The sequence below is a fragment of the Lemur catta genome, chromosome 7, assembly GCF_020740605.2.
Source record: "Lemur catta isolate mLemCat1 chromosome 7, mLemCat1.pri, whole genome shotgun sequence".
NCBI lineage: Eukaryota > Metazoa > Chordata > Mammalia > Primates > Lemuridae > Lemur > Lemur catta.
Window position 1 is genome coordinate 39,603,579 of NC_059134.1, and position 15,316 is coordinate 39,618,894.

At 36.1% G+C, this 15,316-nt stretch overlaps 2 protein-coding genes across 2 annotated transcripts in view; one reads left to right on the forward strand and one right to left on the reverse strand.

The window, feature by feature from the left end:
* Positions 1-6,535: 6,535 nt before the first annotated feature.
* JRKL (JRK like) lies at positions 6,536-10,582 on the reverse strand. Its single transcript, XM_045556892.1, has one exon. The coding sequence runs from the start codon at positions 9,934-9,936 to the stop codon at positions 8,365-8,367; it is 1,572 nt and encodes a 523-aa protein (XP_045412848.1). The 5' UTR covers positions 9,937-10,582; the 3' UTR covers positions 6,536-8,364.
* Positions 10,583-10,744: 162 nt separating this feature from the next.
* The window catches only part of CCDC82 (coiled-coil domain containing 82), a 34,328-nt gene continuing 29,756 nt past the window's right edge, over positions 10,745-15,316 (forward strand). The window contains exon 1 of the mRNA XM_045556890.1: positions 10,745-11,220. The gene's annotated coding sequence lies outside the window, so the exon portion shown is untranslated. The remainder of the gene's footprint in view (positions 11,221-15,316) is intronic.

Below are 15,316 nucleotides of genomic sequence, written 5' to 3' on the forward strand. Positions count from 1 at the left end.
CTTCATTTTAATGGGAAGGTGGAGGGAGAGGAGTCTATGAAGGACAATGAGAAAGAATGGCCAGATCAGTGTTGAAGCATTCATGAACTTCCACTGTAACTTCTTCCATTTCTCTATAATCACTTCCCTTTGTCACGTCTCAAAATTGAAAGACTACAAGCAAGTGAAAATCAGTGTGCCAGGCATACAGTTTCTCTTATCTAGAAAGGTTATATGGCATTTCGTTAATAACACCAAATTGAAAATAAGCACAAAATATGGCCTTTTCTAACAGCCTTTTTGCATCATCATCTTTCTGCAGCATAGTTAATAAATCATTTAAAATGGACAGGAGAAGAAAAGGTCAATCTGTTGTCCCATGTGCAGCAGCAGCCACAAATCTCCATGAAATTCAATGCAAAAGGTCATTGAAAGAGAAGCATATTATCTGTCTTGTTAAATTTGTTGTATAATTCTCGCTAAATTTTCCTTGACTTTTTGGATTCTATAATTGAGCATGTTTTGATGGCAAAATACAGTGCTTTGAAACTAGATGAATCAAATAAAAGGCTTATATTCTAATAACCATCACACTGATTGTAAAAGCTAGATCTTTAAGGGTTAAAACAGTGTCTGATATGCAGTAAGACAGGCATTCTCCAGTATCCGCAGGGATTGGTTCCAGAACCACCATAGATACCCAAATCCTCAGATGCTCAAGTTCCTTATATAAAATAGTGAAGTATTTGCATATAACCTATGCACACCCTCCTGTATACTTTATCTCTAGATTACTTATAATACCTAATACAATGTAAATGCTATATAAATAGCTGTTATACTATATTTTTATTTGCTATTGTTTTATTATTTTTATTGTTCCCCCCCCCCCATTTTCAATCATCACTTGGTTGTATCTGCAGATGAAAAATCCATGGAAGGCTGACTATACTAAGTAAATATTCATTTAATGCATGAATGAAAGTTTCTGAAAGTATTTTTATTGCTCTTTGGTAATTTGGTCAGTGCTCCCCCTACAACCCTTCAATGTGAAGGAATCATGGGGTCTCAGTGTTGAGAAGGGCATCTCATCAATCCATGGGGTGACTCAACCCCTTCTCTAAGTCTACCAAATTGGCTGTCTAATCAATCTTTTAGCTGTATCATGGATAGAAGATTATACTTCTAGAAGAAGCCCCTTATATTTGGAGACAACTCTAGTGGTTGATCCATAGGGAAATAAACAAAATATATTGCTTGCATGTTATCATGGGCTAATAGCAATATATAGCTGTTCACTGCTGAATTCCAAGTACCTAGAACAGTGCCTAGTATATGTGAGGCCTCTATAAATATTCATTAAATGTTATTCATTACTAATGTCCAATGTATTAATTACTAATATTAAACTATGCAGAGCCTTTTTCACATTGGGTCCCACAAACCACATTTTTCCTCATCCTACATATTGGAGAGATTTGGATGAAAGAATAGTATCAAACATTGTAATAAATTTTATTTCATTAGATGGAATGTATCACAGTTATTCATAATTCAATTTTTAATGCTTATTTTTTGTCTATGCTATTAAGTGGTAAGGATTAGAAAAAGGTATTCTAATCTAGTATATAGAAAATAAATGTCCTATGTGTCTACTTTTATTTTGAAGCTTTTTGTGCATTATGCTTTATAAAAACATTATGTAACTTTGTATATTGCCACATACTAACAAGACATAAATTGTATCCTTGAAAATTAGCTTTCTCTTCAGAATACAAACAGGGCTCTTTGTCAACTCAAATCAGATTTAGCCTAAGTGAGTTAAATTCATATGTCCCAGCTATTTTAGCAAGGATGATGACAATAGCATGATTTGAAGGCAACTTTGTCAAGCTGTAGGATATATGATTAATGTTAACACAACAGTCATGATGACTATAAGAATAAAAGACAGTTATTAAAGACCAGGCATCTTCATAATTCAATAAAACATCATTACCTAGAAAGTGATTTTATGAAAACTTATTTAAGATAACCCTCCTATATTAGATATTTTAATATTTTTAGAGTATACTCATTATTGAACATTTTTCAACTCTCTACTTATATTTGTCTTTGAGGTTTTTTTCAAGCCAGCAAATCATCTCTAGGTAATATAAAATGGATATTATGTATAAAAGTCTGGAATGTGTGTCAACAAAACAGATTATTTTTATAATGTGTTTACAGAAATCAATGAGTATTCATACTATAAACATTTCTAAATCATACCCTCAAAATAATTCTAGTTTTAAGTACCAATCTGTATGCTAAAATACATCAAAAATCATCAATCTTGCTGAGCATCTCTCTTTATCATCTCATTGATCAGTGAAGTACTACAGCAACCTAAATTACAAGAGTTGTTTTACTAATATATAAAATATCTAAAGATTTAATTTCAAGTCCATGATCATGCAAATCTATAAGAATAAATTGGGTTATGATTTTTTTAAATTTTGGTTATGGAGTAGGTAAATATTTGTAGGTACATAAATATTTGAGATGAATGAATGAATGACCAAATTACATAGTCACATAAAAGGAACTAGTAAAGTATTCAAATTCAAAGAGGTAAATGTCAATTTAAAAGACATGTTATTGTTTAATATACGAAGTACAATTTCTACCATTAATATTAGAAAAAAGGAGATCCTATTAAGTGGGGTACAAATATATCTGAGAAAATTAATTCATTGGTAATTGATTTTTCCACACTGTATCCAATTTTGTGAAAATATCAGTAACAAATAGAAAAATAGCCTAGCTCTAAATACTGAAATGAAAATAGAAAATAATTGTGGGGCTTGATTGTACAATCAAATGCAGCATCTTGTTTTCAGTTGCCATGGAGCCCTAATTCATTTCTGAGACAAAGATTTTTCTTTACATACCTTATACAAGAGCCTTATCAAACAAGAGTCTCTTATAAAAAATGGAATTTGTACATTTTTTGTCTCATGTATGTTCTGACAATTCCCTGTTACTCGTGTCAGTTTATAATACCACACAGATCCACTTAGGATCTTTCCTTGTCATCCTCACAATGTATGAGGACATACATATCAAACAGCAAAAGACAGAGAGTTAGGGCCCAGTCCATAGACAACAATAAGATTACTAAGAAGGCATACATTTTGTTAGATTGAGAGATAAGACATTATGTATAAGAAAGAATAAATAAGGGAGCTACTTGGCTGCTTAATATTAATATCATTTATTCTCTTAATCTAAGAACAGCATCAAATATCAATCATCTCTATTATCATTTGTCAAAATACTATTGGTGAAAAAGTAGATTCCCACTACTATCCCATTTCTTTTCAGTGGTAACTGAAACCACATAACTACCTTGGTCAGCTTGAAATCATCCCAGTATGACTGTGTTTTTTAAATAACTTTTAAAAAAAATCTGTCACCATTATCACTCATGTTTTATAACCATATTTAAGATTTTCCTTATTCAGAAAGAAATAAACGAGTATTCAAATGCTTGTCACTAATCTATTCAATACCCTTTACTTATCCATTCATCTCCCCTTCTCAGGTTTCTCTCATACGTTTTTTTAAACGCTATTAGTTCTTCCATAAAATCTTAAAGATGTACTTGGAAGGGATTTTCAACCATAATTGATCTTTTTCCTGTCTTGATACCTTTATTGAAATGTTCCTATCCCCTTTTAGAAATGTCTCTGAATTGAGAATCTACAAATTAATATAATTATAATATGAAAAAAGTATCTTCTGATTTAGGATGCTAATAGAAGGGCTAGTGCCCATATCATATAATAATATGAGAAAGCAGCTTGGAGCAGTGAAAAAGGAATGCCAAAATCTGATTGTATATATTGGCTCAACACATTGTAAATACCTGAAGTTGCAAATCTTGACCTTACCAATCCCTCCCTCTGACCACAAACTCTTATTCTTTCAATTACCTTATTCTCCTATCTATTTCTCTATGCCCTCTAGTCCTTTAATCCTTCTTGTTAATATAAAAACTAACATATTAATTCATAAAGTGTTATACATTATTTATTTAACCCTCTTAGCAATTCTATCTTCTTATTTCCATTTTAGAGACGATGAGACTCAGAGAAATTTAGAGACTCGCCCAAGATCATATGGCTAGGACTTCTAATATTAAGATAAATGGTTGAGAGAGCAGATACTTTATTCTTACCTTACATTGATCACATAAACAATACAAAAAATATGTACTTTTTAAAGAAACAAGTATAACCATCTTCAAAATAGGCAGGTAACCTTTTGGAAGATCATAAACTGTGTGCAAGCAAATTGTGTTCCATATATGGAAGTGGTGAAAGCTGGGAGTGGGAACAAGAAGCATAGTAGAAAGATCTGTTGTCACAGCAGAATACGTGAGACTGGGTAATTTATTAAAAAAGAGAAATTTATTTCCTCACAGATCTGGAGTCTGGGAAGCCCAAGATCAAGGTGCCAGCATGTGGCAAGGGACCTCTTGTTGTGTCATCATGTGGTGTAAGTAGACGGATAAGAGAGTGCCCACTCCTGAAAGCCCTATTTATAACAGCATGAATCCATTCATGAACGTGAAGGCCTCATGGCCTGATTACTTCTTCAAGGCCCCACTTCCCAATACTATTAGATTGGCAATTAAATTGCAACATGAGTTTTAGAGAGAACAAACATTCAAATCACTGTACTTGTTTAGTTTCCTCATTACTCTGCCTTTATACATAGTCTTGACTTCATGGTCCTTCAAAGAAACCCATTATTTTCTTGCCCCCATATCTTCTACTTTGCTTAACTTGCAACTTGAGCAAAAAAAAGTAATCTTATGGTACTCATAGTCACCCTAGACCAATTAAATCAGATCCTCTGGGAGTAGGATTCATGTGCTGACATTCTTTATAAAAGCTCCTTGGGCTATTCTATGAGAATAACTGCCCTAATTTATTTTTGTTTCAGAAAGGGCTAACTACTCACCAAAATTTATGCCTTCCTCTTCCATTATATAAGGTTGTCACTGTGAAGCAGCTGCCTAGCTAGGGAGTCATTCCTACCACCCCAGCTTATGCCCACCCATTCCTGCCCCATACTGAGGTAAGACCAGGTAACTAGTTCTCATCAATGAATGCGAACTGAAAGAATGTGTATGCCTTTTGAAAGACGGAAGCTAAGAAACAAGTGAGTATTCTTCATTCTCTTTTCCCAAGTGCTAACTGGATGCAGAGAATTCCATGAGTTTAGCAGATGCAAAATCACAAGATGAAAAAGCAAACTCAATAAATTTTTGATTCACTGGATTTAAGCAACACAAAGAATTCTATTCTCATCACTACCAGCCCCCTAGCCCAAAAAGCAGAAATCTCCCAGAAAAAGCAACTTTCTAATTTCTCCTGCAGGTAAATCTACTCCCACAGAATTCTTGGCTACTAGAAGTGTAAGAAACACCGTGCTGTACAGTTGGCTTTCTGAGAGTATTGTGTCAAGGCATATCAATGAGAAAAACCCTGGCAAGATTGGTGAGAGAACATGAGCCTATGGTTAATCTCTTAATGGAAAAATATAATGTCAAACACAATCTCTAGTGAAGCATTAATGGAATAGGAACTGGGAGCTAAGGATTTATGACCTTGGGGGCAGATACAAAACCCAAACAGCTTTTGGCATCATCTGCTGCAACTACTTATCCAGTGCGTTTAACCTGGCACTGACTTTTTAATATTCCATAGGTGACAAAAGGTAAAAGCTGAGATCTTACAGGGCTCATCTAAGACTGAGCAACACAAACTACTAAGCCCGGGGATATGATGTGGAAACGCATACCATTACAAAACACACTTCATGGCAGGCCACAGTTGCCCTTACATTTTCTTTCTTCTCCTCTAACCACACCCTACCCTATTTTAACTTAACCTCCACTGTCTTCCCTATATTGTCTCATTTGAGGACTTATTTTCCTTTGATCTCTGCATGGATCTGAGTGACACATGTGACTGTGCTTTTGAGAGTAGTGGTTTCCAATATCTTTGGTCCAGCAAGGTTTTTATGTTGGTACTCTGTTGTGCCAAGTCTTCAATTCTCTTTGACACTGCCTCATGAACTTATGAGAAACATTTACATGAACTGTTTATTTTCCCAATGCTGGGTTTTAAATTGATAAAGTGAGAAAGGATCTTGAGCATGGCTAACTGGAAACCACAAAACAGATAATCCAAGTCAAATACCTGGGTTTAAATTCTTGCCCATAGCCAAGTAATCTTCAGCAATTAAAAGTGTGAGCTAAGCCTCAATACTTTCACTAAATTCATAATTAGAGGATCAAATGACATAAGGACACTGCTTAGAACACAAAATGGCATTCAATAATTGGCAGCCTTTATAATTAAGGATAGAAGAGTCCAAAACAGAACTGCTAGCCTACCAGTGTTGCCAGATTTCAGAGAATAGCTGTAAACCAAAGAAAGAATAGTCTCCCATCTCTCACCAGCTAGAGAAAAAGTCATAAAATTCAAACTCAAGACCAAAAAACAGTGAAACTTTTTTTACTAGATATTAAAATTTAAAACCACACAGCTTAACAGTAATGTTGATTTTTACCACTAGGTGGCAATGATACAGCTGCATTTCACTGACATCATTAATTTTAAAAACAGTGAGCAAATCCAGACAGAAATTCCAAGCCTTGGTACATATTTTCACTATGTATATAGAAAAATCCTTCTATATACAATTTAATTTATAGTTTTTATAGTAGGATGTGTAATTATCTGATTCAATATGTATGTTAACTTCAGATGCTTTTTCCCCAGTCTATAGTGAGGCAATTTACACAATGAACACAATTTTTAAACACTTTTATCACAAGTTTTCTCAAAAATCTAGACATATATGTATCTATATATTATGAAGATAACAGAATTTATGGAAAGCTATAAATCTTTTTAAAGTTTTATAATTCTAAGAAAGGCACTATAAAATATTAAATATTTCAATGAAAAAGTTAAACCTTTTAAAAATGATGGAGAATAATTCTAATTTTTTTTTTTTAATTTTGGGCCAAAAGATGAAATATTATGGAAACACTTCACTTTTAAATTGCAAAATAAATTAATATTAATATATGCAGTCTTTTCAATGTCAAATAAATTTTGTTAAGAAAATTTATCAAAATTCTGACTCAGATTAAATTTTAGATAAAATAATCCCTTTTTATAAGTGTCAAAATAATAAACAATGAAATTTCTTAGTACCTGGTACTTTCCATAATTATTTCTGCTTTCTTCATTAAACAGGATACAAACATATGATATTTAAAATAAAATCTCTATTCTTCTCATTCCTTCTTATTTTCTTATCAAATAAAAGGGCTAGGTATGACAAAATTTTTGAAGTTATAGACAATAGAATGCAGTAAAAAACTAACAAACAAAAAAACTAAAAAAAAAATACATCAAATTTCAAATTCTCAAGATGTTCTCGCAAATATCAGGTAGGAGCTTGTATCACACGTAATATTACAAAACCTGTACTATAATTAGATGAATAAATAATAAATCTATACTATTACTCAATTCATAATAAAAAGAGCAAATTAAAACAAGCCTATCTCCTTTGTTCCCCTAAAGTTCCCCAAATTTTTAATTCCGTTTCCTACAAATGAATTCATCAGAACGCCATAGATAGATATATATATATATATATATATATCTCACTTTTCCAATAGTTTCTTTCATTCAGCAATCACTTCCTATATTTATTTCATTTCCGGAATAATTTCCTCCTCTTGCAACCCACACAAATGTAAGAGAAGTATGTTTCTAAATTATTTTCATAACTCATAGATCATTATTCCCCTATCATTACTGGATTTCATTTTTGAATTTAGATCATTCTGAAATCTAACAATATAGATCTTTCTTATCCTGTCATCCTACACAAATATACAAAAACAATCATTTAAGATGGTTAGCACAAGAAAAGATTATTATGGCGGCCCTCATAAATCAAGCAAAAGATTTTTGGAAAGTGCTCAAACTGTTCACTGTTAACTCTAACTTTGGCTAGAAAATTCAGGAAATGCCACTGTTGCAGAATGGATAATTGCAGATTTACAAAATTGAATACATGTGTACACATAATTTATATCTATACAGAGTCAGCTTCTGATTATCTGCACAAAGGGACAGGAGACACAGATGATGAAAACACATAATCCTTAAACCACTTTAGATTAATTTTTCTATCTGTATTTCACAGGATGTGAGAACTCATGACATAAAAAAAATTAAGCCATATTGCAAAGAGGTTAAGTGTCACAAACACAATCACCAGAACAATGATAAAATTGAAATGCCATTATTGACTTGAGTTTGTCATCTTCTGTTTATTTCTGATGGTGGCTCGAAGTTTACGTATTACCAGTCTATCAGGTAAAATCATATCACCTTGTTGTTCTAGATAATCCAATAAATTTTCAGTCCACTGGAGAGCAGCTGCATGATTAATATGTTTCTCTGGAATCAGTTCTATTTCCTCCTCCTCATTTTCACTAGATTCATCTGTCTGGCCTTGTGCTCTTCTGATGATTTCGCTGTCAGTTAACACTTCATAGCCTGGTTCAGTACTGTCTACTTCAAGCCATTTTTCAATGTTCTCAATAGTAACATTTTCCAATCCTTTGGTGTGTTGTAAAATGGTGGCCACAGTAGCCACAGAAATATCTTCTTCATCAAAGTCCAAGCCTTCTTTCTCCTCTATCATAGGGAGAATCTTCTTCCATGCTCTGCTAATCGTAACCGGTTTTACTAAGTTCCATGCCATTGCTATCTCATAAAGTGCATCCAGTAGAGTTAGTTTCTTCCAGAATGATTTCAAGTCATTACCTTCTTCCAAGTTGTTTTGGAGAAGACCCGCACGATAGTTTCTCTTCATCATTGCTATGACTCCCTGATCCGAGGGCTGAATCAAGGAAGCCACATTAGGTGGTAAATATTTAGCAAATATTTGGCCATCATCTGACCTCAGGACATTTTCATTTGGATGCGTTGGTGAATTATCCAACAAGAGCACAGCCTTTTCCTGCAAGCCTTTGGATCTTAAGTACTCCCGAACTTGTGGCACAAAAATCTTGTTAAACCATTGTCGGAAAATGGAAAGATCCATCCACGCACCCTTTTGGCTGAAATAAGAGACAGGCAGGTTTAGGGTGTCAGTTGACTTGAAGGAGCGAGGTTTCTTTGCTTTCCCCACAACACAAAGTTTAAGTTTGTGTAAACCTGTTGCATTGGCACAACACATGATAGTGATTCTTTCAACTGATTTGTGCCCAGGGACAGTGCATTTACCTTTGATTACTGAAGTCCTGGAAGGCAGACACTTCCAAAAGAGTCCAGTTTCATCTGCATTGTAGATTTGTTCAGGTTGCAAATTCTCTCGTTCAATAAAATCTCGAAAATTGTTACAAAAATCTTCCACAGCAGTCTCATCTCCATTTAATCTTTCATTTCTAATGTTAATCTCTCTAATGCTATGCCGCTGCTTAAAACGAGTTAACCAACCAGCAGAGGGGTTAAAATCACCATCCATACCCAAAGCATAAAAGAAGAACTCTGCTCTTTTTGCACAAATGGGTCCAGATATGGGATTCCCTTTTGCTCTTTGCTGGTTGAACCATTCCAACATAGCTCTGTCCAGTTCCTCATACATGGATGGCTTCATAGATTTCCTCTTGGCCAGAAGACTTGTGGAATCAGAACTGCTCGCATAAGTTATAATCTTTTCCTTATTTTTCCTTATATCCCGAACTGTTGTTTCACCAATTCCATAAATCACTGCCAGTTGTTTCGAAGAATCTCCATCCTCAAGTTTCTTTATTATGTCAAGCTTATCTTTAATAGTCAACACCACACGCTTCCGTTTCCCTGACATGGTGAGGCTCTGGGACTTACCCCACACTCACACTGTAGCAATCCGCAAAATCCTTCTCCTTCTCTTACACACTCACTTTAACAGTCTTACACCAACTCAGTCTTTCAACATTACCAGGAACCTCGTGGCCCTGGCCCCCTCCCTGGCTGGGCCTGGCTGGCAAACAGACTGCAGAGCAAGGTGAAAGGAGGAAGTTTGAAGGAACAGGCCTTTAACTTACATGGGCAGTAGAGGAGGCCCCAAATCACCGCGGATAATCCGGATTACAGACATGTGTTTTATTACCCCAGTGGCCGCGAGGAAGACTATAACCCCATCTTGGCCACCAACCACCTGCACGTCCAGATCCCGTGTAAATGCCAGTCACTAACCCCTGCCACACCCCAAAGTTACAGCAAAGAGCGGAAGAGCCCGAGTCAGGGACTGGCTCCCTTCCCCACGGGAATGGTTACGTTGGAGTCCTTCCCCAGCAGCTGGGCCCTCCCGCCGCGCAGCCCCACTTCCTGAAGCCAGGCTCAGCCTGGACAGTCCTCCCAGTCCCTCCCAGCCCGCCGGACCCTTCTCCCCACCTCAGTAGCAACCAGGACCCCGCACCGCTCCCTCACTACCGCGCCGCAGCCGCTCCTCCCTCAACCACGCTCCCGGAAGACGCTCCCTCCCGTCTCCCGGCTCCGCCCTCGCCCCTCCCAGAGGCGGGACTTCCCTTGGTCCCCGGAAGGGGGAGGAGCGTAGCTTGTCAGGAGCTGTTGCCCTGGGCGGAGGCGGAGGCGGAGGCAGAGGCGGAGGCGCTTTGAAAGGTGAGAGCGCGAGGGCGGTGCGGGGCCGGCTCCCGGCGGGAACTCGCTCTTTCTCCGGCCGCTAATGGTTTGTTAGAGAGGCGGGAGAAGCCGCGCCTCCTGGCGGGCCAAGAGAAAAATTCCGGCGGGAGCTCTCTGGGTGGACCGGACGGTGCCCCTCAGCCCTTTCCTTTGCTGGCCCTCCTCCTCAGCTCAGCTGCAGTGGGCGCAGTGCCTGTTTTTTCCGCCATCTCGAGGTGCTTGGAACTGATGCAGGGAGCTTGGTCGGTGGTTTCTCGGGTTTCTGGCCTTTCCAGACCCTTGTTTGTTTTCTGCGTGCAGAGCCCTTTTGGGGTCTGGTGGGGGTTCTGTATCCTGCGCACGTCATCGCGAAGCTCTGCCTGAGGGTCCGGTTTCCTGGCTACGGCGCCCCTCCCTCCTGGAGGCCGAGTGACGGGCCCGTGGGCGGCGGGCTGCGCTAGGTGCCTGCGTCCCGCCAAAGAGTCAGGTTTGTAATCACGAAAATCACCCTCTCGGATGTTAGCTCCCAAGAGGATCTGTTCCTCCGTCTGCCACTCATCCCTGCTGGATTGGGCGAACCGCCTTCATTATTACGTATTTTAATGAGTAATATAGCTATCTCGGATGCCAACCTGGCAGGAATCACTTTGCGAAATTGTGGAGTATTGGACCATAATTCTAAGTGGGGGAGATTGGCTTTCCTCTCTTTATGTTTCTTATCTTCCTGTTGTGCTGTCCTCTTTTCCAGGCAGTAGAAGGACTACGGTAAATTTAATTACAGCAGTATGATAACTTAATCAGAATCATATACTGTAGTCTTCAAATCATGTATTATGCTGGCTTGTTTTTGGTGTCCCTAGGAATTTCATCAGATTGTGAGCTCCCTGGGAGCAGAGACCGTGTTTATTTCGTCTAGTAACACCCATCTCTAAGCATGTCATGGCATTTTGGTAGACATTCAGTAACTATTTCTTTGGTTTAGTAATCTTTCCTCTCCAAACTGCCATATAAAAGAAAACATAAAGGAGGGGTGATGTTTTACAAGTAAGAATGCCCATCCCTTCTGGTGGAATTTCAAATAATGGCCTAGGGTTCCATTGCCTCTCAGATCTTAAAAGTGTAAACTACCACCTGCATTGCTTATACAGCATGTAGGTGATTTCTAGAATGAATCTTTTCTTGAGTACAAATTAACTTCAAAGTTTAGAAGAAAGGATATTTCTTCAGATGAGAAATTCAAATGGCATTATCAAAGTACCTTCTTTTAGGTGTAGAGTTACTATGTTAGAGAAGGAACACAAGGAACATGGATTCTTACTTTTAATTTATATTGTTTGGCAGACAGCATAGCTATATATGTGCATCTTAAATGAATATTAACCATGAAGCACAAAGATGTGATAGTATTGATCTTCTTCATTCACTATTTAATGCTTTCTGTTTGGAGTCTCTTTGTTTTTCTCTTTTCCTAAAGGTAAGGTATCATTACAGAAACTTGATAAATTTCTCATTTCAAGAAATTGAGTGTATATTCAAAATATACAGAAGTTACATACATTTGCATGGATTCTTTTTTGAGTGAATTCTAAAGACCAGGAGATGTATTACCCATCAGACTAGCTTTTCCTTCTCATTTCTCTTCCCAGTTTCACTCACCTTTTCTCGCTGTCATCATTCTTCCCTCCCCAGCTAATGTAGTAAAGATATCCACAATTTAAAAAGAGGAGCCAACCGTATTCAAATTATCTTTTTTTCAATAACAGAATTTTTTACCTTACTGATATAAATGGCAATTTTGAAATATAGGAAAGACTCTGGCAATTTGGTACTTGGCCAAATAAAACTTGATTTATTTTATTTAAATAAAATATGCCTCCTCAAACATTCAAATCCTGCAGTTTTCCAAAGTAAATATTTTTCTCATCAGACTACCTTTCTTTGAAATTTTTACTTTTGGGCTCATTGGGGACTACCTTAAATTTTGTGATCAGTGTCATCAATAAGATGGTAGAGGGAAGTCTGCAAATTTTCATCTCTTTTGCACATTCTTTTCTTGCCTAGTGGAAAAATAATCTCCAAAAGTTTCTGACCTAACTCATGTGCACTAAAATTTAGTCACATAATAAAAAAAGCATGTTTGTAAACTCTAAACCATTTTAATGGTTGTTTTCTGAAACTAAAATTTAGCATGAATGAGAGATAAAATAATGACTTTTGAAAGGCTCAATTTTTACTACCTTGTACAAATATGATGTTGGCAGCAGTCATTGTGTAGCACTGGACGGGGAATCAGGAGACCTGGTTTCTAATCCCTGCTCTGTCACTAGCAAGCTGTGTGATCTTCGGTAAGTCATTTAAACTCTATGTCCTTGGCTTTGATATTTACAAATAAAGATAGATAATATCTTTCTCCTAGGATCATTGTCAGGATTTAAAAATAAATATGAAAATGCAATGAAAAATTATAAATATAAGGGGTTTCTTTTATACTTTAACTGTCTGTAGTCATGAGTCTTTTTAATAGTGTGACATTCTTAATGTTTTCTACCATTGTCATAGGAATCACCTATTTATATAATAAATAAATGTCTTTAGGGCATGTTGTAGTTTTGTAGTGTATATGAATCTGCTTTTGGGTACTAATAAAATCATCTTTCACTTTAATGTTTCTTACTTCCCATGTTTGCTTTAGTGTATCTGCTGCAACCACATTTGTCATTTTTTTCATAATTTTTTTTTCATTATTTCTCCCAACTGAAGCAGATTTACTAGAAACCTTTACTTTCTTAATTACAGTGTAATGCACATGCACATAGGCACAATTAGCTTATACAAATTTATGTATATTTAAAAATACTTCTTTGTACTATGTAGCTTCAAAATATAAGCTGCCTAGTTTATCTGATGCTTAACCAATAATCTGTTTAAAACCTGGAAAAGAAACTGGGTAGACAAGCAGTATAGTATATACAAAACCATTCTTTGAAGAGTAATGTAGGGATTTTTAAAAAGGGTAATTCGGACCACATGCAGTTTTCATCTTGGCTGATTTTAATATAAGCCTTTTTTTATAAGATGCAACCCAAGTATAATTTCAAATAACAGACTGTTTAGTCTATTGGCTAGGATTTGTTAGATTGCTATTCCAATATTGATTATATCTTTTAACACTTACTGTCATTAGGTTATACTTCAGCCTACAGTATAAAAGCAATTTCTGATGTATAATCTTAGCACTCCTGTTCTGATTTTATGTGAGATATTACCATTATAGAGGCAGTCTCATTGCCTTGTAAACCTTCCAGAATTTGTACAATCAAATGAGTGGTATTCTCTCTGAACCCCACCCTAAGAAAAAAGTATATCGTCTTGGAAAGCTATAAACTTGGTCCAGTAATACTGCCATTGCTCAAAAAAATTTTGGCTTTGCATTTTTTAAGTTACCTTTAAAATTTGCAGCAGATTTTTTGAATATTTTTAATGACAGTTAATCTTCTTGTGAAGTTGGACTTCATTTTTGGAAGCTGCTAACAGTCCTTATAACTGAGACAAGTGAATGAAGTTGATGTTGAACCCACCCTTTGGAGTAAAAAAAAAAAGAAATGTGATTATTTTCATATTTTTAGATTTTTATTTTTACTTTTTTGATACTATGGTTTATAGAAAAACTCCAGGAATATTCTGTGCTATGGTGGAAGTATTGGAATAATCAGCCTTATGAGGTGATTTCTTTGAAGGGAATGGCACTCAATTGAACATATAAGCTCTTATAATATGTATCATGAGGTCAGTCTCATTACATTGTGATCGTATTTCTATTCCTTATCAACCACAGAAGTACATGTGTGTTACTGGTTTTCTAGTTATCTTACCTGTCACTAATTGTTCCCTTAATATGTGCTTGTGATAATTTTAATGGAATTCACCCTTTTTTAAATCAGAAACTGACAGCTTTTGTTTTTCTTCCCAGTGCCATGCTCTGCTTTGCCATGACACTTTTTTGTTTTTTTCACCTGACTACATTATTGGATTGTTAGTAAGTTTTCTACTGGATTATATTGTATCTTTAACTTTGAGGGTAAAGCCATTGCCATTTTACTAGGATATAGAGAGAGGCTACAATCTTAGTGGACAGGTAGGTTATCTCTCAGTTTTTCACTGCTGTCTTTTTGCTGTCTCTTATTACTTTATAACTTTCTTTATGTGAATTATTGATCCTTTGTGATTCCTGTCATTTCTCTGTTCAGAATCCTTTACCTCCAAGATGCATCATCCTAGTAACCCCATCCTACTTTTCCATCCTTGTCTCCTTTTTTCCAGCATAAAATTTTTTTCATACATTTTTATTTATACTCATTTACTGAACATACCATATTCTTTCTCAGTGCCAAAGTTTAGCCGTTACCATTTTTGCCTTTCCAAAACCCCTTTTTTTTCATTCTTTCTGTTTAAATATAACCAATCCTTCAGAATTTTATCAGAACACATCTGTTCAAGATTATCTTCAGTGAAGTACTTGCCCTACTGATCTTCCTGCATCTTTACACGTCGATCGCACTTATTTTTATCACTCCTTTGGTACT